The sequence below is a fragment of the Sphaeramia orbicularis genome, chromosome 4 (assembly GCF_902148855.1).
Source record: "Sphaeramia orbicularis chromosome 4, fSphaOr1.1, whole genome shotgun sequence".
NCBI classification, from domain to species: Eukaryota; Metazoa; Chordata; class Actinopteri; order Kurtiformes; family Apogonidae; genus Sphaeramia; species Sphaeramia orbicularis.
The window spans coordinates 31,814,649-31,840,672 of NC_043960.1; the positions used below are offsets into that span (position 1 = coordinate 31,814,649).

Sequence of the window (26,024 nt, forward strand, 5' to 3'; positions counted from 1 at the left end):
CAACTGTTCATACAATTTCAAGTCAGTCTCTCTCACACATACATACACAGTAGGGTTTTTCAAAATAAAATCCTCATAAAAATCGCAAAATAATGTTACATAATTTTTCTTAATTTTTATGACCAAACGCTCAACTGTACAGTTTTAGTTCATTAAAAATTATTCTTTCTCACAGACTACACAAAAGGGTTTTTCAAAATAAAAGCCTTAAATGTGGTAAACCATGAGTTTTATGCTCAACTGTTCGAACAGTTTCAAGTCACTCAGACAGATTCTGTCTCACACACATATACATACACAGTAGGGTTTTCCAAATTAAAGCCTCATAAAAAATGCTAAATAATGAATATTACATAACTTTTCTTCATTTTTATGACTAAACGCTTGACTCCGCACAATTTTACTTCATTAAAAATGATTCTTTCTCACAGACACACCCAATAAGGTTTTTCAAAATAAAAGCCTTAAATGTGGTAAATCATGAGGTTTATTCTCAACTTTTTGAACAATTTCAGTTCATTCAAACTGACTCTCACACACACACACACACACACAGAGTAGGATTTTCAAAATAAAAGCCTCATTAAAAGGTGATGGTGGTTTCAGCAGAGGGGCGCAGGTGTTCTGTAGGGATGAAAGGGTGGGGGCTGTTGCCAAGACAGACAGGTGTGAGTGGAGCTGAGGTCATGGGAGGTGGAACGTACGGGGCGAGGTCCCGCCCAATGCTGCTTGCAGCTTTAATTTGTTCTTGCACTTCTGTTTGCACCTTTGTGGTGCCATTTGTCTTTAACCCAACACAGATACCATTGTGCACCGAGGTGGATTTGATGTAGTTGTGTATTTATTTCTTTATTTTCCAATAAATTAAGATTTTTATAAACTCCTGCAACAGGCATGTTTTTCTTCAGTGCTGTTCATTCCTCTTCTGGTCACGCTGTAGAGGCTGGAGTGTGACTTCCCTTTAACTGTTGACGTAACTCTGTGATGTGAGCAGGACCAACACGACAGCAGCCACCTGAAGGACACAGTGACTCTTCAGGAAATGCACTGACACAATTTACTAACACAATGAACAGAGGACCTACCTATCAAAGCAGCGCCCTGCCTCTTCCATGTATGACTAAGCTCAGTGATCGATGCTGCTGCTTTCTCTGAGGTTCGCCACCTTTGAATTGAAAACCAAAAAACTCATTAATCTGAAAATTCTGCATTTTATTACACAGTTGGACTGGCTTTATAAACTTCTTAAAACATACAAAATACCAACAAGTAGAAAAGGGACTGGTCACATTTCTGCCTTTTATTGGATAAAGGTCAGTTGAGAGAAGATGGGAAACCAGGACAGTGAGATTCTGGGAAATGCAACACAGGTCATCGACCATGAACTGCAGCTTAACCATTGACAGTGGGCCACCTCATCACTGTTAAAACTTTAACTCTTTAAACTCTTAGAGTCCAGACTCACCCCTTCTCAGTGTCCCACTCCTCTCCACTGTTGGGGTAGACCACCCAGCTCATGTCTGGGCTCAGCAGTGTCTTTGCAGAGTCCAGCAGCGACTCCACCACGTCTGGAGAACAGCAGTTCACTCCTACCGCGAGCAGCTGCATGGATTTACTGGCAATCTGGACCGCATCAGTGAAGAGACTGCCATCTGATATACACCGCCCATCCTGACAGGATGTTAGCACACGAAGCAGTTTAGTATCTGATAAACTAATGCACCAGCACTTTTTATAAACACTTCTTACCTTACAGGAAAACGAGAGCCAGGCTTTAGTGTTTGTGAATTCTCTGAGCAGCCCCACCAGCGCTTCACCTTCCTTGACACTTGGGATTGTCTCAAAAGCAATGAGATCAGCTCCTGCTGCAACTAAGCATTCAATGTGTGGTCGATGCCAAACTTTAAGCTCCTGGAAACAGATCACAAGAGATGCTTGAAACTGAAGTGTGACCAATTTACATCCGTATCAATATATGTCTTGTAATATTAGCTGAAATTGAATTTTTTACACAATATACAATGCAGAAAAAATACAGTTATCTTACTTCAAGTTAGACATAATTTGTTGTATTTGCAAAGTAGGTTTTCAGAGACATTAAGCACAATGGTTGCTAAGCAACACACAGATGCACCAATACAAAAACTGTGTAAAGCATGATAACCTACAGCATGACCGTGGAATGACAGAATGACCTGAATGACAGAATCAGACAAGGCATACTTAAAATCTGGGCGAATAATTAACATTTATTTGATTTAAACTATTGAAGCAGTGATCAGTTGTCTTAACACTCCCCTTTGCTGATACAGTGTTTGACTCTGGAAAAGTGTGTTTTCATTGCATGATGACAGAAGAAAAGATGGCATCTTCTCTTGTAGTTTGGACGATTAGTTAACTGTGTCTCCTACCTTATTTTTCTTCCTCCTCTATAATAGCCCTCTCTTTCCACTTCTCATTCATACTGAGATCAAAATTCACAACTAAGTTCCCCACAGCGGATTTGAAATGAAGTAATCAAGATGTGACTGAGTTTTAGTTCAAGGAGTTTAACAAAATACTGCATTAATAAATTAGGAATTAATTGTAGACCTCACGCTTGGGGGAAAGGGCGGGACTAAATAAGTGTTTACTTCTTCCCAGTCCTTTTCAAATATGGAAACTCTATCTGTTGCTTCTATATGTGTTGTATTTCTATTTTCTTCATTGACTGACTGATCGATTGAGTACTTGAGTAACAGTATATAAATCTATAAAGGACCCTTAGATTCAACTTCCTCCCATCACATATATTGTGTAACCAGTACAGATCGCTTAACCCCATTACCTCAATACTCATTTCTTTTGCATACGTCCCAGTGTACTCTGAACCATTGTGAAGAAATGCTCCATATGGTCCAACAGAGCCACCAACCAGTGGTTGTAATCGCCCTTAAAAAGAAAAAAAAACCCACCTAAATTCAAAGGAATAGCATAATAGTTTATTGATACACAACAGTAAGAACAGCTAAAAATATGCAATCCATACTGTATACTGTACCTTTGGAATGGTTGTCAGACACAAAAGTCTCCACTGTCTCCTTAGCCAGATGAACTCCAGACATCAGCAGCTCCCTGGCATGTTCAGAGGTCACATCCAGATGATTGATAAAACCTGGAATACTTGCCTGGTATGTGGCTGTTGTGATAACATCAGCACCACTGAGGAGAAACCTGAGAAAACATTAAAAATCAGTTAAATTCCAACAACCCCACCCCCAATGCAATTATGAATATTTCTAATATTCAAGTAAATTATTGGGCATTAACCAACCTGTAATGGGCATCTTTTATAGCCTGGGGATTGGTGTGCAAAAGTCTGGCACTCCACAATGGATCTCCCTGAGTGTGACACACAAACCCACTGTAAATGTATTATATCTATGTATTTCATTCAAAAGTTAGTAGGAGCTGCTGCTTACACTCGGTTACTGCATGACTGGTTGTTTAATAGTTCTGGCTCCATCTAGTGGATTTGCTGAGGTAGTTTAAAGTATAACGCTTTGCCTTCTCATTTCACAAATTTAATACGAAACTATAAACTGCATTATGAGATTGACTTATTCTGTCTGAATACAAGCTAGTTCAAGCTAGTTGGTTCTATATGTAGCAAAGTAATTAAGAGCTAACGCTAGTGATACAGATGCGGTGTAACCTGTGTTTTTGTTTTTTTAATCAGAAATTTAGTGTTTTAGCTAGATACACGTATTTTGACTCTTTTATTTGGGTACTTAACCTGTAAATTAACTCCTTGCGCTTCCAGTTCAGTTGCTAGTCCACCATCTAAGATTAACGGTCCATTATCAGTCATGTAGGGTCTTAAACGAGCAGAGGCAGACATTGAGAAACACTTTAATTAAAACACACTGACGTCTTACAATTATCTACGCATAGGCTCGTCAGACAGTGTACAGTGTCCTCCCTTTCTGTAAGATTCATGACTTTTTTGACGACGACTGTTGTTTTTCCGGGTAACCAGCAAGGTTCAAATGTTGCGTTTACATCCCTCGGAATCGTGTAAACATCGATAACAAAACAGCCAGATCACCAGTAGGTGGCGTATGAATCAGTGAAATGTATAACTGTGTCCTGTTTGTGTACGCAATTAAGTTTGTCTTAAACATATAGTCAATGCATAATAATCCACACTACATACGCTACTGGTGTTTTTAACTTCAGTGACTGATAATTTTCTATGTAATAATTCCTCTATCTCTGCCTCTCTGTAGTCCTATACGTCCAGACCTACCTTTACCAATTTTTATGAACGCGCCTCGGGTTGTCAGTGCAGTTACTATAGAAACGTCATGAGTCCGTATAGGTAGCTAATATTTGCGCGTTGAAAACAGCATTGCTTCGTGTAGGGCTTGTATATTTGACCAAAATGGTAAGTTAGAATGTTTTCAACAATAATTTTCTGAGAGATATATCTGCATTAATTATAACACTGGAGAAACCTTTAAGATAACGATATATCAAATGTATGCTAACGTTAGCATAATACTAGGATATTACTGGAGCTAGCCTTACCTTTGTTAGCTAGCTAACTAACTACGGTATAGGATGAATGCAGCTTCAACACAGGAAGTTTGAAGAAGACTCGTGGATGTGCACCTCAGTTTAATAAACTATATGCAGCCAGTTTTGTGACAAAAGAATCTGGCGGTAACTAACTAGTTAGCGTTAGCTAAGGTATCTTCTGCTAGCTGGCATGTTCGCATCTGTTGAGCAGGAACAGAAACTTAACAAGACACAGTCTGGGCGATATCACTTGTCTTTCTCCAGGCTGTATATGTTTTTTATATCTCTGTTTTTCTAAACAAGGTTATTATAATGCCACAAGCAAATTATTGTATCTAGATTTTTGTACAGCTGACGTGAAGAGTTTATTTACTTTGCCCATTAACTTACGGTCCTGGGGCTGGGGCTTCCTCACCATAATATTAGACATTTGACGGGGGTAACTTTGGAAAGTTCAGTGTGGTTTCAGAGACAAACACTCACTCTATATTTATAGAATAAGGTCTTCTGTAAACCTGTTTTGGGAATCTGGGCTACTGGAGGAAATCCATTCCATGGAATTTCCTTGGAGACCTCCTGCACTCTTCTAGAGAGGTGGCATTGATATTTTATCTGTTGTGATATCTGTAAGCATGACTACAATTTATTTAATAACTATCAATCTTATATTATTACTTCCAGTATATGTTTTTAATGCTCAGTGCCATTTGATACCTGCTAGGTTCGGTGAACAAGATAAATACAGTTAGACATGATCTGCCATCATTTAAATGATCTTGAAACTGGAATAAATTCAGTGGTAAAAGAAAAGCAGGTGCAAAAAGGTTTGTAATAATACTTGCATGAATGATAAGGAAATTCTGCAACAGTTTTTTCTGTGGCTAAATTAAATTTAAAAGCTACATACTCACAGTTTTACCTGAAAGTTTATTCATGACTACTAATATAAATGCTCTGTTTACTATGCCTAAGATGAGCTTACTAAACTAAAGATTTTAGCCTAGATGGTGTTTTTTCAAAAATCTTTGAAAACAGTTTTTAACACTATGTATGTAAAACTTACTTGTGGTCTCATACATGTGAGAGCTTTCATTCATTCAGTCATTTTCTTAACCACTTCTCCCTCAAGTTGTTGCAGACAAATCTGTTACATATTGCATACAAAACTATTTCAATTAATAAGACATTTAAGTTAGGCATGGTAAATCCATTAGACACATATTTTAAGTCCTCAGTTTGAGGAAGATGATTATATGTTTTTGATTTTTGAAATCTTTTTTATATGTCAATATTACTTACTGTGCAGCCTTTGTTGTTGTAATTTGATCCAAGCTTTGTCTTTTTCAGGAGGATCGGTACGCCTTTTTGGCTGAGTGGTATGACCCTACTGCAGCCCTCCTACGGCGCTACCAACTGTTCTACTACCCTAAAGATGGAGCCGTGGAAATGGTTAGCATGCACTGCAATGCTCTTACTTAAGCTACTGATGTTATATTTGCAATCTATCAAGACATTTTTGCTTCAGAAATGTTCAACATGTATATGCATTTTAAAGGCAAATACATGAAAATTATCAAATAAAGTTGATACAAAACAGGTTTTAGTTTGTGTTGCCATTCTATTCATTTATACTAATCTGCTTTTTGTCCTTTTCTGGCAACACTATGCTTCCATATAATTTCTTATTTACATCCTGTGTATTGTTTTCTTAATCTCTGTTATTGGCTGTTTGAACTATTATGAATTTATGACATTAACACATAAAATAAACACTTCATTGTCGCAGTTACATAGGTCCTTCATAGACAAAGATCAGATTACATTTATTGAAGCAGTTATGATTTCTTTGTGATATTTCATCAGTCACGTGAAACTACCCACTGAAGTGTCTTATTTCTGTTCACAGTTTGATGTAAAAAACCAGCGAATATTTTTGAGAAGGACCAGATGTGATGAGCTCCATCAAGAGGACCTGTTTGTGGGGAATCGAGTAAATGTGTTCTCACGGCAGCTTAATTTAATTGAGTATGGTGATCAGTTCACAGCAAACAAACTTGGCAGCAAAAAAGAAAGGTAGGATTGTTTTGTATTGTGAGATCATTCCCCATTGCCCGCTCCTGGTACATGCCTTGTATGTTTGCAGCATTTTGTAACTAAACCCTGTAACTGCAGCTCTAATCTTTATTTTAATGGTATTTTTAGAAGAGAGTATATTTTTTTGTACAGTCTTTCGCTGCAACAGAGAAAACATATTCCAAGATGTTGTTTTGTTTGATGAGTGGAATTCTTTGGTTTGCTAAAACAGCTGTGCTATCTATGTTTATGTATTTACACAGGCCCTTTTCCAGTATTTTACAGAGATTTATCTTTGGATTTATAATGATGTGCTATAAAGTAAGCAGGGTGATTTGCTTAGTGTATACTGAGCCATGATCCCCAGCCATAAACATAATCTCTATTTTAGGCTTATTTTAACTCTGTGTTTCTGTTATGTATTTCTAGTTTATCTGTGGACTGTGATGTCAGACCATTACATCCTTAACCATTTTTCTTTTGTCTCCAGAACACTTGCTCTGATAAAGCCAGATTCTGTTACCAAGGTTGGAGATGTCCTTGAATTGATACACAGTTCCAACTTGATTGTGACCAAAGCTAAAATGGTAAAGCTGACATGGTAAGGACAAAAGCTTGCTTATCAAAGTGTCTGATAATTGTACAAGTCTTACTATGGTGGTGTAAAGACAAACACTTGTCAAAGAATGAGACACAGGATTTTGCTGCCAATATCATCACATAAACAGATGGGTGGCTCTGCTGTCTCACACAAATGAGAAACATATGGCTCGCCAAGAGCTAATAAGAGCGGCATTTAATTAACTAGTTTAATCAGGTGCTCAGTTGTAGTATAATCACATTATCAAACCAGCGTAAATCTCAAAAGTGGCATAAACATGATTAATGCTTTAAGAGTCTCACACCAAAAAAGATTAATCTAATCTAAGATTAGGTCTAATCACAGTTTAGTTAAACCAGGTTTAAGATGAGTAAATCCAAATTTAAAACAATCAAATTAAGAATTAAAAGCAATTTTATGGGAATTTATGAAGTGAAATTGAAAAGTTTTTTTTTTTTTTTTAACTTTATTTTTATTGAACAACACCGCCACAGAAAAATACATGTTCCAGTTGTTACATTTGTTTTTGTTTTTTACATTCTGCTAGATCATAAAACAAAGACAACAATGACAATGTAGAAGGAACAATTTTCACATATCGTGGCCCAGATGTACAGATCGATGGACTTTATGGGTTTTCCACCCTCACCTAACCCCATTCCTCACCCACCACCTCCAGCCACAGTGCCCATCGATCCGCAAATTGTGTGTTTTTGAGTCTCAGCATAAAAGCTAAAATTGAATAGACTTTGAACAACAAGGAGATGTTTCCTCACCAAAATTTTAATAAATACATTATTTTTGCTGTTGCCCCTGTCAATATATTAATATAAAAAGTGTGAATAAAGGACCACACATAACAGGCACCCATGCACTACTGCATCCTTACTAAGTATCATTGTTACTAAACTAAAAAAAAATGTTTCTGTTTACATTCACAGTCTTTTAATTTGAATTGCTATAGAAGTTCTGGGTTTGTTTCCACATCCTCTTTCATCTGTATCCTCCTCTGTTTCTGCCTGGCCAGCTGTAGAAATCACTAAATATCACTGCTCTAAAATGTATTTAGAATAATAACTTGATTCTTTCTCTGTATGTTATGATGTTAACAGAAAATAAATACATGCTAGAACTGTTTGTATTGAAGTTTGTAAGAAAGTTCAACAGTCTCATGATGTTTCTAGACTGTTGTGCATTTTTTATAATAACATTAGTTACCTGTTTTACTAACTTCATGAATTCTGCTGCTTCTCCTTCAAGAGGAGAATAAGTTAGAATTTTCCTTTCATGTATTACAGTAGCTCTAGTCCTCTTGTTCAACTCCAGAACTTGCTGAGCTCGCATTTTAGCAGAAATCCAGTGGAATCAGAAGTAATAAGTAAGAACTGAACATTTCTTTTTTTTTTTTTTTTTTTTAAGTTTAGTTTAGGTGAGTCTGGTTTTAAGCTTTTGTGGCTTAACTTTATTACCCAAATTTTCAAACATTTTAAACAAACAATATCAAAAAGTAATCAAACACATTAAGCTACATTCCATTTCAAGAGTAACCTCCCCATCAGCACTGGTTGTACATATAAAGAACACGCTTAATACCAGAGATAATGTGGCCATTCATTAACCTCAGCTTTTATGGTTTTGTTACTTTACAGGAGTCAAGCGGCAGACTTTTATGTGGAACATCAGTCAAAGCCTTTCTTTAAGTGAGTACCTCTGTAAATGATTTGCCACTTAAAGCAGGTACAAGCTTGTGGAGAAGGTTTTAGTATTAACATGACCTGTGACAATGATCCTAATGACATTGAAGTGACATTTAAACACATTGAACACAGCTGACCTGCTGCCGGCTGGTATCCCATTTAAATGATTTCCGGATCTGCTCCATTTTGCAGTAACCTTGTGCAGTTCGTGTCCTCAGGCCCTGTGGTTGCCATGGAGCTGATGGGTGATGAGGCCGTCTCTATCTGGAGGAGGCTCTTGGGACCTGCAGACTCTGCCACTGCTCGGAAGGAGGCCCCGCACTGTGTCCGTGCCCAGTTTGGAACAGATGGCATCAAAAATGTTGGACATGGCTCTGACTCACTTGCTGCAGCAGCACGAGTAAGGACATCCCAGTCACAGAAATCTCATTCTTATGTAACTAAATTGCAAATCCAATTATGTGTCATTGTAAGAAAAAAAATGTTATCCATAATGCCTTGGTTGTGTTACAACAAAATATAATTCCCCATTGAAAGATCTGCTGCTATTTTAACATTCCTCATTGTGCAAGAGGTTGGGAGTAAATGATGGAATTCAGGACTTTGGCACCAGAGACTGAATTTTGCATCTCAACACCTGTTAAGGTTTAAAGAAAATAAAGCACTTTGGGGTTAAGAAAGCACTGTGATCTAGATTGCATAAATGAGTTCATTGTGTGTGCTTCTTTATTCGCATCTTTGCAATGTTTTTCTGAACAAAAACTGTTGCCCAATCTTAAAATGATTAATGCCTGTTTTCACTACCAGCACATATTGTAAATCATGTTTTCAGTTCAGTTGGGTTCAACTGAAGCCTCTCATTTCAGCTTGTAAATCCCAGAGACAAGTTTGCAAACTGATAATGCACTATCACTCACTATTTTTACACATTCCATCTGAAAAAAGCGCAGAAAGTATATCACCTGTCCCTTTCTGAATAGCATAAACGCAGCAGCAGGACTGTAGATTGTTGATCCTTTTTGTTCTTTTTTCTTTTTTTCTCCGTAAATAACTTAAAAACAGAACTACGTACTCATATCATAACACCCTATTAACATTAAGAAGTACATTGTGTCTTTTTTTTGACTTGCATTTATTTTTACATTTTCTTTCTCCAAACGTATCACATCATCACAGATCGAACAATAAAATTAGAACCATTGTGTCCTTTTTTAAACTTTTTCTTAAATTCAACATTTGATACACATATTAAATTGCTTAGATAATTACACAAACTGATTTACACATTTAATATAATGTGTCCTATAATAATAATAATCCATCAATATAAGCATTTTTACAAATCCACAGGTAATCCACACGACAATGTTTTAAAATCAACTACATCTTTACATTTTAGCATGGCTTGATAAACAGCAGTTGGTATATTCTTTTGCATCTGCCTTGTGTATTGGCCTTGTCTGTGTTGTTCCACACCTCTGTTCAGTAACCAAGAGGAATAAGTGTTCTGGTATATGGTTCTTAAAACAGAAATTAAACAAAATATATCTGAAAAATTTGGATTCATGTTAAAGATTTTTGACACATTTTTGGAAGTTAGGTTCACTTAAAACATTCAATTTTTTCATTGAAATAAAACCTAATTCCTTTATAACACAACATTGCATTGCAGTCACAGTATTTTAAAATTTTGAGCGACAAGGTTAGTGAAGATGTGCTAGACTATTAAATTTTTGGATGTGATGATGTCCCTTTGTAATCCTTGCTCTTTATTTCCAGAGATGGTTGTCTTTAAGTGTTTTTCCTTCTCTTTTTGATTTTACCAGGAACTTGAATTTTTCTTCCCGTCCACAATTGGCCACGGTCCCTCCAATACAGCTGTCTTTACCAACTGCACATGCTGCATCATCAAACCTCATGCAGTCTCTGAGGGTAAGGAAAGTGTGTTCATCGACATCGATTGCATGCGTAGATTTTGCACATGTAGTCTTTTTGTGGTTGTGTGTTGTCCCTCTGACTTTTGCGAAACGTTTCTTCTCCTTCCTCCTATGGCTTTTAATGTTTGCGTCACACAGAGCCACCACACGGTTACCAAATTTTGCTTTGGATTTTTTTCCTAATCCCTGCCCTGATCCCTCGTTCACAGAACATGCCACTAGAGCTCTGACCTGTGAAATGTGAAATTCTCGGACGGAGCTGAAGTATGCACAAAGCAAGTTGTTGACTGAACAGAGACCCGCTCTAATTTGTCAGAACATACAGTATGAACCCAAAAGTAGCCCACTAGATTGCATAAAACTTACCACAGTCCACTGTGTATCACACATTTTTACTGTCCAGTTGTTTCAGAATCATGTCCCCAGTGTTTAGACTTGTCTCATCAAAATAACATAAGGGTGTAGATATGACTTTCTGCCACACCTGTATGGAATTCATCCATCAATAATATTATTACCACAGTTACATTTGTGCCTCATCTGCTGCGACATGTACAAATGTCTGTGTGAGAAATATTTACGTGAGAGCACCATTAAAAATCTGCCAGAGTATGGGCATGTTTTGTGGAGCTGCAGGGCAGAGTTGAGCAACAGTTGAAATCAACCTACAAAATACTGTGCACAGCTATAAACATGTTTCAGTACTGATATCCCACAGGGTTGGTTTTGTTCTGATGGTAAGATGGTGAAGATATAAATATCCCTTTTATATTGTCCGCTCTTTTAGATTCGTCCAAATTTCTTAAATTTATAGACTGAGGCCTGACAGCTTTTTTTAATCAGGTTTATAAAGTTGTCAGCACTGTAGTTCATCTTGGAGCAGTGGTGGGATGTAACTTCTATTCAAGTACTCTGGTGAGGTACTTGTACTTGAGTACCTGAGTATTTCATGGAGCTTTATACTTAAAGTTTACACTACTCAGAGGCAAATATTGCTGTTTTTTTAACTTCTCATTTGCCTAGGTCATTGTTCATCCTTAACAGTCTTTGAGGTTCAACTGGAGTGGTACGTTTTCAAGAACAAAACCAGTCCAGTTGAACTTCAAAAACTTCTAAGGATTGCTCTTTTTACTTATTTGTCAGGCTGCTTTGGTTTAGTTTAGTTCCATCTCCTTCCTGTACAGTGATCATTTTCAATGTTTGTGATAAACTGGAGGATGAAGTGCCCCTTTTCTTCTTAAAATAAATAAACTCTTTAAAACCTTCTTGGATTGGCTGCAGAATGCATTGTTCAAAATAGGCCTACATTTTTGTAAATACATGGGTCTCACTGGACAGTAGCACAACAGTACAATGATCTTACATAATATGATGCATTGCTATGTGTTACATTAACAAAAGTATGTAAATCAGTTCAAATGAGCTCAGTAGAGCAGTAAAATGCACCATATCAACTAATGCAGCAGTAATAGAAATCCAAAAACATATAAGCACATTTTGCTGATAACAGCACTGATTATTTTCAGTCAGGTTTTGACTACAGAATTTTTACATATAGTGGAGTAGTTTTACATGTGTATCACTGAAAGCTTTATTTAACACTGACCACTTCAAAGTTCAGTAACTCATCAAAATATTTTTGAGTGGCATCACTTCTTGATCTAACCTCAATCCACTAATCAAATGCTTCACTACCTACTGTTTAAATTGAATAATTATTCATGATATACTGTATATTCTCCTATTTCGTTATTGTTTTACCTAATTACAGTCACTTGTGAACTCACACATGGCTGTGTGTTCATCTTGGGCCTTGCAGCATAACAAACATTTGCCACATCCATTATTTCAATTTAATGATTGAGAGGTTTGTGTTTTTTTTTTTCCAAAATGAGGCAATAACCTGAAACTTTGCCAAATACAGAGGCACTGATTGAGTGCACCACTAATGTAGCATTAAATCTGTGAATGAGTATGATAAACTTTGAGAAGCATTCTGTTCACATATTCTGTTGTTTTATCTATAATACCTGGTTTGACTCAGTATTCACTGGAGTTTTACGAAGCAGCTACACAGTTGAGATTATCTATCTGTCAAGTGATTTTCAGCAGTGTTATATTGAATTAAGTCTTATCATCTAAGTATCCTTGTATTCCTGCAATAAAACATGATGATTCATAATAAGCTTGGGCCTGATTACACAGGTTTAATATTACACTGGTCGAAAGCTTCTCAGTGGCTCAGATTGAATTATGGTCATTATTTTAACGTGACTGCACAGTGTTTACCTTCAGGAGACCTACACCATGGTGTGAGCTAAGAATAGTCACTCAGTATGAGACACTTGGCTCGCTGAACTCAAACTGGGACTGTCAGTCTTCAGAATCTTGCTTTGATTTTTCCTGGAGGACTTTTAAGAGGATAATTTGTGCTTCGGCTACGTCTCTAGCATTCAGCCAATCATAATGGAGACATAGGAAGTTGTGACTGAGAACACACTCAGACATGACTGGAATAGAGAAGCTTCTGTTGCCAGGCACCCAGAATAGGATCTCCTAGCAACAGCACCAGCTGATTTTGGGAGCTGCGGTGAGTGTGCCTATCCTAGGCAGGCTGTCGGCTGCTGCCTAGGGAGGGCAAAGAGGACTCAGGAGGAGGTGACTTACCTAACATGCATGTAACTGGACTGTGACCGTACACTTACCTCAAAAAGAGAGAAATTCAACAGGGCTTGGGGCGGGGCAGCACCTGAAAGTCGTTGCTACAGCAGCGTTTAGAATTCATGTAGCATTTAGACAGGGTGTATCCAGAGGAGTATACAGACGACTGTTTATCAGGGTGTCAGACAGAGATTATGAGACTGGCGCCCTCTTTCAATTATGTGCGTCTGCAGCGGTCTGACCTTCACTGTCACTGCTGCACCTTTGTCACCGTGTCCGTCCCATTTTTACCTTAATGTACAATGCAGGAGACAAGAGGTACATCCCTGTATCTTGATTTCTGAAGTGCTGTCTAAAAATACATGCAATAATGTTTCCCCTCCTTTAATAGGAAGGACATGTGAAAGACAGTATAACGGCACTGTTCAGAGGACACACAGACAAAAAGATCAAATGACCTTTTTGGCTGTGGTAATAAAACAAATTAGTATTAAATTCAGGATGTACAGGTTTAAAAACACAGTTGTTTAATATTAACCCTTTGTAGACTATTGTCGTGAATTTGCCTCATTATGCAACTAGTCATGGATCAGTTTCAAAGCACTTTTTCAGTGATAGTTTTATTAATTTCATGACATTCTACTAATTTGTGTATCATTTTGTTTGTTTGGATTATTGACTGTAGGAGCTGATCAACATTTGTTTAGTTATTATTATACTATTTATGCCTAATGTCACTAATGCATAATAACTATTATATGTGTTATAACAGTCTGCACTTAATTCATCCTCTTTTTTCCTCTTGAAACCTAGGAAAGTGAAAGTTCAGGCTTTTTTTTTTTTTTACATTAAATTATTGCCCTGATTGGAAACGGCATGATGCAACAGTTTTTTTCAGATGCTTTTTTTTTTTTTTTCATGGAATGTCCTTTGCAAAGGGCAGTGTTTTGTGTTTTTTGTTGTTTTTTTTTTTAAGAAAGCTGTGAAACTCTTGTCCACTAAAGAGTACAAAAATGCATTGCTGGGTCTCAGGAGGATATAATCCTAAATACATTTAGGTAGTAATTGATTAAAGTACTTAATTAAGCCTTATTGCACCAGTCCAGACCATGTTTTTAGGAGGCTTACACCTACTTCACAACAACAATAACATCTTTTTAATCTCTATCTATTATATCAGTCTGTGGCTGCAACTCCAGAGATAATTTGGCTTACTGAATGGCTTTATTGTGGCACTAAACACCTCACTTGCAAATGTGTGTACACTTATGAAAGACTCATAAAAACTCATTGATAAGAACAGGTTTTGTGTGTTCACAGGTCTGACTGGGAAGATCCTGAACTCTATTTCTTCAGCTGGATTTGAAGTCTCAGCCCTTCAGATGGTAAAAATATTACTCGTCCTTTGGCAGAGCAGACTCTGTTGCAAAAGCTTATGTATTAGGTTACAGTGGCAGCCTTGGTCTTTCACTATACTCATGTGCATTTGTAGACCAGTTTAATCACGTGTTCATTAGTTTAACACATGTAACCAGTACGTGTAGACTGTATTGACGTGCTCTGATCCAGCCTGACCTCGTGACTGAAGCCACTAGCCGTCACTGCTGCAGACAGTGACCTCTCACAGTCCACTCGTTTTGCTACATTAGATGTGATGCACATTCTGGGCCGTAGGACAAAAATAAATCAATCAGGGTCTTATCACTGACATTGCATACAGAACTTGTTTTAAATTTATATGGAAAATAAATGCATGTTACCAAGTCATGCACTACTTCTGAAAATGTGATTCCGTATCCTTCCAAATCTGCACTGAGTATATGTTTTCATTTGATTAAAAAACTTCCCCTGTATTGTGTCTTCTCCTATTTTTTCATATTTAATTTCCTGGAGTGCTGTCTCCATGTTCCCTTCTTTGTTGTGGAATATATACTTACTTGTTATTCATTTTGATTTTCTTTGCACAGTTCAATGTGGACCGGGCAAATGCAGAAGAATTCTATGAAGTTTATAAAAGTGTTGTTCCAGAGTATCCTGTGAGTATAAATACTACATTGTTGTACTGTCATAGCAAGCAGCTCCACCCTAACTTCTGCAAATTGTTAATTCAGAAAAAAAGAAAAAACCTGTAACAGTTTTTGTCAATAGCAAGATGTTCTTGGCCTCAACATCACATCAAGTTTTAAAGAACAATAAATAAAATTTGTGTTTTTCTTAGTGCACTTTGAGTTTGTGTTGGAGTGTATTTTGTGCAGGGAGTCTGTCTTTTGTTGACTTTAGTGGACTCCATGGTCCAACCTAACAGCAGCTAGAGGGTATTACTTCACAATTAGGGCTGTTTATTTAATATTAGCTAACACACTAAGTAGTGGTAAGGATGCAGGAACCATATTATGCTGAAATTTTAGAATTGATTAATTGTGATGTGTTTATTAATCATTATCACTAATATTACTAAATGCCTAAATATGTAAACAAGACATTAAACCATTACGTAACACTTATTAATGTATTATAACTATATAATACTAATAACATTTTATATACTGTTAAATATTTTTAAGACATTATCACTGCATGCATTCATGTTAGTTAATGTACGCTTACTTTAAGTTTATGTTAAGTGAGTGTTATCAGTCAACTGTTGGAAGGATTCTTGTACAAAATCCAACCTGAGTCCTCAGCGTACAGGCTGTTGTCAAGAATTTGCATCACCAAGACAGTTGGGGAAGGTGCTAATTGTGATCCATTTGTACACTGGATATTTATACTTTTAACTCTCTTCACATTTGCTGCTTATTGTACCTGTGAGCTTTTATTTTAGAGCAAGTGGTCTATGAAAGTTGCTAATAAACAGCATGACTCTTGCACACATATACATTCTGTGGATGGCTTGTAAAGTTGCATCTTAATTCATTTTTTAATATATCTTTTTTCACAACATTTATTTTACTAAAAAATATACAGTTTCATAATCCTCTGACTCAATGTATGAGCAGAGGTGAGAAGTACCAATATACAGATACTTAACTAAAGTATTTAAACAGTGATTTTAGGTATCTGCTTAAGTATTTTTGTCAACTTTAAAATGTATACTTTAAATATAAAGAGGATAAATCAGTACTTCTAATTTTACCCAAGTTTCTGTACTTTCACTTGAGTACAGAATGTGTGAGTACCAAGGTTATTATCGTTAAGGAAAACTAACGAAATTACGAAAACTAGAATTGTAAAAACATTTTCGTTAATTGAAATAAATAAAAACTATAATTAAAAGAAAAAAACGATAACTAACTGAAACTGTATTGTGTGTTTACAAAACTAACTAAAACGAATAAAAATTCTGGTTAAAATTCCCTTCGTTTTCATCTTTGTCAGTGTCGGATTGATACCAAATCGATTTATTTCACTCTAGCAGTTTTCTCTGCTGGCACCATACGACACTTCACGGTCCGTCACTTGTGTTCACTTGTGGTTTCCAGTTGTCTTCTGGTCCCCACTCTACCTGGAAACATGGAGACTAAAGATGGGAGAAAGCAGCAGAGTCCTGTCTGGGATTTATTTGAATACAACGGAGAAGAAGAGAAAAGAGACAACAAAACTAAAATTAATACTAAAACTAAGCATTTAGAAAAAAATGAAAACTAATAGAAACTAGCAAACCTGCTCTAAAAACTAATTAAAATGAACTGAATTAGAGAAAAAAAGTCAAAATTAAATAAAACTAAACTATAATGAAAAATCCAAAACTATTAGAACCTTGGTGAGTACTTACCTGATGTTTTTTTTGTTATTTAAATGGATCAAATATAATAATGTGAACTTTTTGGTTAAATGGTACTGGTGATCCACAGGGGTATTACTATTACTGTTAACTGAATTTCTCCTCACCTCCTGCAGAGTATGGTAACTGAGCTGTGTTCTGGACCCTGCATTGTCCTAGAGATCAGTGGCACTGACATACCGCAGACCTTTAGAGAATTCTGTGGACCAGCTGATCCAGTAAGTCCAAACACTTTAACATCCTTTTTCTTCTACAGTGTATTCAAGAAGTGCATCTTGTAGAAGTAGCCCTTGGGACACGGTAAACTTCAAAGCAGTGAAAGCAGTAATCCATTGATTATCAACTTCATTAATGGAGTTTTTTGATGTTTGCTTCTAAAGGCCATGAACAGAATGTACATTGCTGTTGGATAATTCAGCCTGAAAATCAAACTACTACAGTTTTGAAATTGTTGACTATTTAATGTCTTAAATCCACAGCAGCAGGTGACTGAGGAGACTCATATTTTTGACCGATTAATATTTGGTTTAATCTTTTCACTAAATAAAAGTTAATTTGCTGGAAATTACACAGCTGCTTTTATTTTAAGAAGTAAGATCATACATCATAGATTTTAATCCGTACTTGGTAGACATTGTATTTCTCAGTTTTAGCAATTACAAGATCCTCAAACGTATATAAACCATTTAAACCATTTTTAAACCGAATTTTAAACCATAAAATGTGTTATAGGTGATTTCACCAGGTACCTGTTTGAGTGTCCGTGGATCCCTAAACAAACTTAAAAGTGATTGTCCTAAATTGTCTTAATTATCTTTAAAATTGATAAATAATCTTTAAATACAGCTCTCAAAGTTCTTAAAACTTCCACAGACATAATAAATGATATTGGTATATTTGCTTTGGAAATCTTGTTAACAGTTCATCGAATATGTAATTAGTGTTGATCATTTTATCATAACAGAAATGGGAATGCGTGGAGACACCAACAATGGATGGAAGGGTTCAGGTTTGAACTTTAGAAGCTTGAACGTCAGTATCAGAAACATAAGTCATACAGTAATGTAAATGTAACGATAGCTGGATTAAAATAAGGGTAAGAGTGGTTCAAGACGATAAATATGAGGCCTGTTGTACTGTTATTTTTGTGAATGTAAGGTCTTAAATTTGAAGACAATGCTTTTAAAAATGTCTTAAAAAGTCATACATTTTGCCTGGTTGCAGATCCCTTGGCCTGGTGAAATTAACCAATGCACCTCATGTAAGAAAACCTGTGAGTTTAATTTGTTGAAATGTGCAGAAACCCTAGATTCAATTTATGAAGTGGCCTGTGATGCAGTGTGTTGAGTGAACACATACATGTGTGTGTTCCTGGGTACTGTGGGATAACTGCTGCAGGGCTGTGCTTGTGCGTGACGTGAAATCTAATGATAAGACGCCCTGCCTCCCAATCACTGTTTGGTTACCATAAGAATGAGCGCCTGTACACCTGCACCGTTTTCCTACAAATTAATCAGATGACCACGACTCATCCAGGAACGCAGCGTGCTTATGCCCTCCTGTTATCATTTACTCCCTTTGTTTGGAACGCACACAGTCATCACTCCTCTAGGCCATAAAGCAAATTAAACTGAGGAGCCACAGAGACCGAATAAGGTTAGTTGATTGGCTAATCATTTCCAGGTCACATGACGCTACGCCACTGCTCCCTGATGTCAACAGCCTAGAGATATTTCATCATTTGCAATAGAACTTGTAACGTTTTGACTGCTTTTTGTCTTTTATTTTTCACAGTGTCTTTCAAGCTAAACTCAGAAGACCTTTAGATCAAAGAGGTGTGGGGGTGTGTGTGTGGGGGGGGGTTAAAAATATGCACAGAAATTTAAAAAACACAGAAAGTGTAAAAAAAGAAAAAGGACAGAAATTGCAAGATGCACAGCAGATGACGTAAAGCACGAAGACAGAGATACAAGGAAGTCCAAATCAACAGTTAAATACTACATCTATGAGAATTAAATCAATGAAATCAATTATGAACAACTCACCTCACAATACAAAAACAGTAAAACAAAATAAATAAAACAATAAAAGACAGCATTGCACAAAGCAACTACAAGCAACAAGACAACAAAATAAAACAAGAAAGAGGATGATGTTGCATAAAAGCATATCTGTAAAAAATGTGTTTTCAGAATTGATTTAAAAGATGATATTGAGTCTGCAAGTCTGATCTACACACACACAACTGAACTGAAATCCACCAGATTGAACCCAAAGTGAAATATTAAATAAAAGTCAAACCCAATGAAACTGTAACAGCTGAGTAAGACTGAAATGTTGTAATTACTTCTTTCTAGAGTGTCTTTGTTTAGACCCAAGGTTATGAGCTAAAACTATTGCTCAGTCTACTCTCTACAACAGCAGCAAACATTTCATCGTGATTTTTTTTTTTCATATAAATGCTGCACAATTGATTGTAGTAGCAGCCAAATCTGTTATGATCCACTGATGTAAAGAAAACAACTTATGGTGCATGACAGTGGGATGTTTTTATTGTGGGACAGTTAGTGCTGTTTTAATCTTATAGTTAGATATAGTTCTATACAAAAGTCTTAGTCCAACATTAAGTTTATTGGTTTAGTAAAGTTATAATAACCACATATGCATTTCTCAGTCTCTGTATTAAGATCCAATCTGGATATACGTATGTGAAGTATGTACAGCAGTAAAACCAAAAGTTTCAGGGGAAAAAAACAACTTCTATAAACCAAAGAGGTCATATTTAGTTTGAGCTTTTGCTCAATATGAGATTTACTGCATTAATTTTCTGATGTTTTATACCAGGTTTCATTCAACACACATCTGATGTTTCTAATTGTTTATGCTGATTCTTAATATGGGGTCAGGGGTCACACTACATGGTCACTTTAAACCTGTACAACCGATTTATTTCATGTTTTTGTGTGTCTTTTAAGGCTGTGAACATATTTCCTGTATTTTCTTATTGTATGCGAAGAAAAGAGAATGAGAAACAAATATATTTTGCCCATTTCAATCATGTAAAAACAAAATAGCTAAAGGTGGCCTTAGACTTTTGCACAGTACTGTACATGCGCTACCCAGGAGGCACCGCTTTCACTTTTTTTTTTTTACATTTGTAACAGGAAAAAGCTGATTAATCTACTGATACCACTGTCATCAGAAAAAAAATCAACACTTTTGGAAATGTACAATATCAATAGTAATAACAATTTCAGCAATTACAATAATGACTGGAGGTCGTAGGGTGTTGGAGCCTATCCCATCAGCATTTTGGTGGTGGTGGGGCACACTTTGGATATTTCATCACAGAGTACCTTAATGATTAAATAAATAAATCAGAAACAAGTATAGCGCATTATTTTTTATGTTTTATTATCCCTCAGAGTCAGTAACTCCGTTCGAGATGGCTGATATTACTTATCTGCCACTATCTGAGTCAAACTCTGCTGATACTGATAGTATGTAAAACATCCTATTGGTGCCCAGGCATCAGTCAGTATATCTTTAGTGTTTATAGAAGTTTATCAGATGTAGAGGAGACTAACTACCGTAGTATGATTTGTTTTGTCTCCTCCGTGAAAACCATGTTTTATGTTATTTCTTCAGACATTGCTGACCAACAAGCAGTTCAAGCGTGACGTCAAACTAACCTCTGTTATCTGTCAAAGGGCCTGAACATTACAACTCCTACTCCTCAGCGCATTCAGTCATTAGATGCATAAGATAAGAGAGGAGTCACAGCAGCGCTGAGGTCTCAGAGGACAAATGTAGGAGTTGATGAGGTCAGTGACAGGTCATGTGTGTCTTCATCTCACATCGTTCCACAGTACAGTACATTTTCTTTTTTGGTCCAGTCTGTAAGGACATCGTTATCAGGCTGTCAGATCAGAACTGGACAATCTATACTGTCAGTGACAGGACCTTGCAGTTCCTTTTCATGGTCAAATGTTAGTCATTTATGGTAAGGGAAGGCTATTGATTCATTCTAATATATAAACAACATGGATCTGATTAGAATAAATGCAGCACATGGCTTGAAATAGCTTCAAATGGACCGGCATGTTAAAGCTGAGGTGGAATTAACTGCAGTATTAAGAGCAAATCTATGCTGTTTACGTGATAAATAACACCATAGTTAGGCTTAGCTAGTTCTATATGTTTCTGACAAGAGTGTGCCTTAAGATTGACACCTCCACACTTGATTGTATTCACCCAGTCATGAGATCTCACTCTGTCTTGTGATGTGTCCTGATAGCAGAGCGGTCAGACACAGCGGTCCTCTGTTAGCCTGTCCTCACCCAGCACACACTCTTTACCCTCCACCTTAGTGTTTTACTGTCTTGTAGTAAAGGATTTCCTTAATGTACACTTTTCTTTTTACTTTAGCAGCATATAGAAATGTTATCAGTAGAGCCTGTTGGTCTGGTAGATGACAACATGCCATCAGTGATACTAAACAGTCCTAGCTGTGTTTTCTATTTATTAAAGATCTGGTGTGGATTTATGGAGATGCAAATTGATATAATCGCAGAAATGGAATCGAATATTCTTAATTATCTCTTCAGCACAAGAATATTTTTGAGTTTTTGTTGCCTCTCCTGGTCACAGAGTCCACCACGTTGCACACCATGTTCCTACAGTAGCTCATATTGGACTTTCTTTAGAGTTAATTCCCACAAACGCCTCACAGCTAACCACAGTCCCAGCCGTATACATTATGACAAACACGTGCTAACGGGTTATAGCGTCTCGGCTTTACTTCCATCAGCAGGGTGGAACAGTCAGCGACGCATGAAGGATCAGACATGAGACTTCACCACTGTGTAGCCACCGGATCCTTCCCTCCTGGTCATTACTGTCCACTAAGACTGGTAGTCTAGAACACTATGGACTCATTAAACTCAAATCAAAGCTTGATAGCAGGTCAACCATGGGATACTAATGCAATTATAGAAGGCAGATTTTTATTATCAAGTAAAACTTATTTTCCCCTTTTGCAGTCTTTGGTTTGAGCCTCATAGATTGTGGGACATTGCAGCACAATTTTTGTCATAGTGTTGTAATAAAAAAAAATAGTTGTATAACATATTCACTATTGTCTAGTGTCATGTTGTATACAAAAGTCAGTTGAGGAAAATGAAAATAAAAGTACTGATACACTTGAAAAAAAATAAGAAAATTAAAAACAAATTGCAAGATGAAATAAAAACTGAAATGTGAAAACTATTGCTCTGATTTCGACAAGTGTTTTGCTTTGTTTTTCCGTCAATGAAAGGCTTTGAGAAGAATGCTAAGCTGATTGATGACCTTGAAACTAGTTCCTGCCTTTTGTGTGTGTGTGCTTGTAAACCACTGGAGTATAAAGGACTTGTCATAGGAAATGTTTTCCCATCAACCTTTACGTAAATGGATTGGGCACCGGTTTAATTGTATTTGGTTTGATCCTGGTCCTGCTGCTTATTGAATCTCAAACATACCTTTGCGGGACCTTTTTGCGCCGTAGCCACACGTCAAATGTTACATAAGTGCCATAGGCTGTATCTTATGTGTTGTATAATGCTGGCTTTCCATTCTCCTTCTTAGAGTTAATAGTTATCTTGGTAAATAATTTATTCCGACGTTGCCCCTCCCCATATAGGAGACCCTGTGGGAGGGTTACATTTCCTTGAGGCACAGAGTAGCAAAGGGCATGGGAGCCCAGCTTTAACCTTGGGAAAGTCTGATTGTGGAAGGAAATGCTTAAGATAAAAAATGCCCAGTGTTTGAAAAAATTCTTCTTACTATTACTTATTTTTGAAGTAGTGAAGATCATTTAAGAGAAAGTCATGGTATAAGACCTTAACTCTCTGCTTCCCAACCTGCTTTTTAGGATGACAACTATGTAAAATATTGTAGCACGAGACTAGACTCAACTTTTCTGAAAAGTCAATATGTGTTTCTGGTTTGTAAAAAGTTTGCTGAGTGTCAGAGATTTGTGGCTTCCTCTTTGGGATCACATGTTCATTTGCTGAGTAATCACTCTGTCCGTGTAACATGCAACAGTACAGGATGCTCTGTTTTAAACCTCAGCTGTAATATCACACTAGACCTTGGTGTCTGGGTGGAAAATGTGTCATGCTGTTTCTGAATATTGTCACTGAGTATTGTCACTGCCTTCATGGTGTTTTCATCTCACAGGAAATTGCGCGTCATCTTCGTCCATCTACACTACGTGCTCTTTACGGCAAAGACAAAGTGAAAAACGCAGTCCACTGCACAGACCTCCCTGAAGACGGTGTTCTGGAGGTGGGTGGTGGTTTCACTGATAGATGCACATTCTCCTCTTCCATGTCCTGTAGTGCTCACCCACGTTATTCATCTGTGTAATTCCTCTGATCCTTCAAATCCTTGCATAAATAACTACCTTGCATTTAGCCAAGAACAAAACCCCGGCTCTGTGAAGCTTGTGTCCTTAGACAAGTCTCATGACTCCGCTCTGTGGGCCGGGACAGCCTTAGATCACACTGGGTTTGAGGAGAAGAAGAATGGCAGGGGAATTTGAAACAAAACCATTGTTTTGTAGGGAGTGGGTCTGACCCATCAAGCGTCATTGTTCAGGAAAACTCCTGATCTGCGGCCTAGACAAATGCCTCCTTGTTAACCATTAGCCTGTGAGTTGCCATTTTCCCAAGATGGGGGCATAGTAGTAGCCAAGAAAAAACTGTTCTGCATTAACAATCCTCTACTCTGTACCACTTTACTACAAGACCAGTCTTATAAAGGATTTAGTGTTATACTTGGGTTATTAATCAGACTTTAAACAATTTATAAGCCACTATTATAGATGTCAGAATCTAGTTTTCACACACTGAGTTGGAATCACTCTTTGCCAATATCAAGTTGCTACTATACTTTTTACTTTTTTATTATTAGTCAACATGTTAAAGGTTCGATATGCAATCTGTGCAGGTGAATATACTTATAGGAAGTTTGTGTTGGGAGTCTGTTTTGACATTGGTGATCACATCACTAATAACAGTCATTACACTGATTTCTGTGTGGTGGGTCTTACATTCACTCCTATGTTCGTCATGCTCCCCTATAACAGCAACAGTGTGCAGCCCTAACCCTAACCCTAACCCTAACCCTAACCCTAACCCTAACCCTAACCCTAACCCTAACCCTAACATTAGCTTAGAATCAAATTCAGCTAACTCCAACACAAACCTCATGTAAGCACATATTGAACCTTTAAACTGTTTGCTGCTACTATCAGTTATTACAGATAGAAGTGCAAAAAGTCTTTAGTGTATGAATCAGTCGATTTGATATGAAACCAGTTAATAGCAAATTAAATTTTGTGAATTTTAAAATATGGTCATAAGTGGTTAAACTCAAATAACTTCTGATGAAGCCAATTGTTATTAGACAGAGATGTTTCAACAAAATGTCAGTCAGTTAGAGGCAAATGCTTGACATTTCATGATCAACAAAATTCAAACTATACTGGATTCCATCAACAGGTTTGGAGCAGAAAAATACCCTAGGTTGTGCACTATTGTCAGAGGGAAACACCATAAGCTATGTTACACTTAAGTGTATTGAAGTAAAGCTTTCCGATGCTGTTTTTCATCTAAAATGTCTGAGGTCTTTTTTATGGATGAAACTGAGTAAGAATTTGGTATCACTCCATAAATACCTGGTGTTTCTACTGTCAGTGTTTTCCACTCTAGTGCTTTATTATTGTCGTTTCCCATTATGTTTATCAACTCATTTTTGAGAACTTTCACAACACACCTCAAGTGAACAGCTTCCATCAACAGTTTCAAATATGATACTGTCAAATCGGCATTAAATATGTTTATGGAAACTTGACATCTTAGGGTTTACAGTAAATGTAAATATGGGTTTACTATTTGGCATAGAACAAATCTGTTCCCCATTATTCTCATTTTGTGTATAAATCTTTTATAAGAGTAGTTGTATTTACCTACTGGACTATGTCACAGTTGTATTTTTCATTCAGGTTTTATGTAATGAAGGATTACGTTTAGATGGTCATTAATGTTTGATTTCTTTTGTAGGTGCAGTATTTCTTCAAGATTTTGGACGTATGAATGTGGAAGAGGAAAATATTTAACTCCATATTCAAAGACTTCACAGTTGTCTTATTTTTCGGTTTATTGTTTCAGCCTTATGCAGATTAAATAAAGTGACAAGAGCAGACTCCTGACAGGTGTTTTGATCTTCAACATTGAATTAAGTATTTTCACACCAACTAAACATCTTATTACACGGGATACTGCATTGCCTCTGATAATCTAACTTTTGACCAGCGCCTTTGGTATTGGATTCATTACATTACACTTTGAAAAAAATGTACAACTGCATAAATATAAAATTCTTCCACCATGAAAATGGCTAAAACATTCAATAGTAAGTTGCATCACGTCACTGTGATGTCTCCAGCAAAACAGATTTAAAAGCACTGAGTTGCCACTGTTTCCATGGAGGTGACAGTCTTCTAGGCTGGACCCACAAAGCTCTACACTATGAATTAAGAATAAACAGATGTAAGAGTATTAAACAGAAATGTCGTCAAACCATATCCTACAGCTAAGGTGAACAACAAAGAAAAGGTACAAATGTATCCTTCCACAATCATCTTGAACAACTTGGTAAAGAAACAC

General features: G+C 36.8%; 2 protein-coding genes across 3 annotated transcripts; one reads left to right on the forward strand and one right to left on the reverse strand.

Moving 5' to 3' along the window:
• Nucleotides 1–740: 740 nt before the first annotated feature.
• Nucleotides 741–9,166, reverse strand: LOC115418613 (homocysteine S-methyltransferase YbgG). 2 transcript variants are annotated; one of them, XM_030133137.1, is made up of 8 exons: nt 9,069–9,166; nt 3,314–3,381; nt 3,041–3,213; nt 2,828–2,931; nt 1,750–1,911; nt 1,466–1,671; nt 1,086–1,165; nt 741–1,015 (listed from the first exon to the last, which is right to left on the reverse strand). In XM_030133137.1, the coding sequence occupies exons 1-8, from the start codon at nt 9,114–9,116 to the stop codon at nt 930–932; spliced, it is 927 nt and encodes a 308-aa protein (XP_029988997.1). In that variant the 5' UTR covers nt 9,117–9,166; the 3' UTR covers nt 741–929. The 2 variants fall into 2 exon arrangements, with proteins under 2 accessions (XP_029988997.1, XP_029988996.1); XM_030133136.1 differs by lacking the exon at nt 9,069–9,166 and adding an exon at nt 3,776–3,965.
• Nucleotides 4,294–26,024, forward strand: nme7 (NME/NM23 family member 7). Its single transcript, XM_030133135.1, has 12 exons — nt 4,294–4,426; nt 5,908–6,009; nt 6,467–6,633; nt 7,124–7,234; nt 8,884–8,934; nt 9,124–9,331; nt 10,758–10,863; nt 14,850–14,914; nt 15,497–15,565; nt 17,430–17,531; nt 23,533–23,640; nt 25,419–26,024. The coding sequence occupies exons 1-12, from the start codon at nt 4,424–4,426 to the stop codon at nt 25,449–25,451; spliced, it is 1,125 nt and encodes a 374-aa protein (XP_029988995.1). The 5' UTR covers nt 4,294–4,423; the 3' UTR covers nt 25,452–26,024.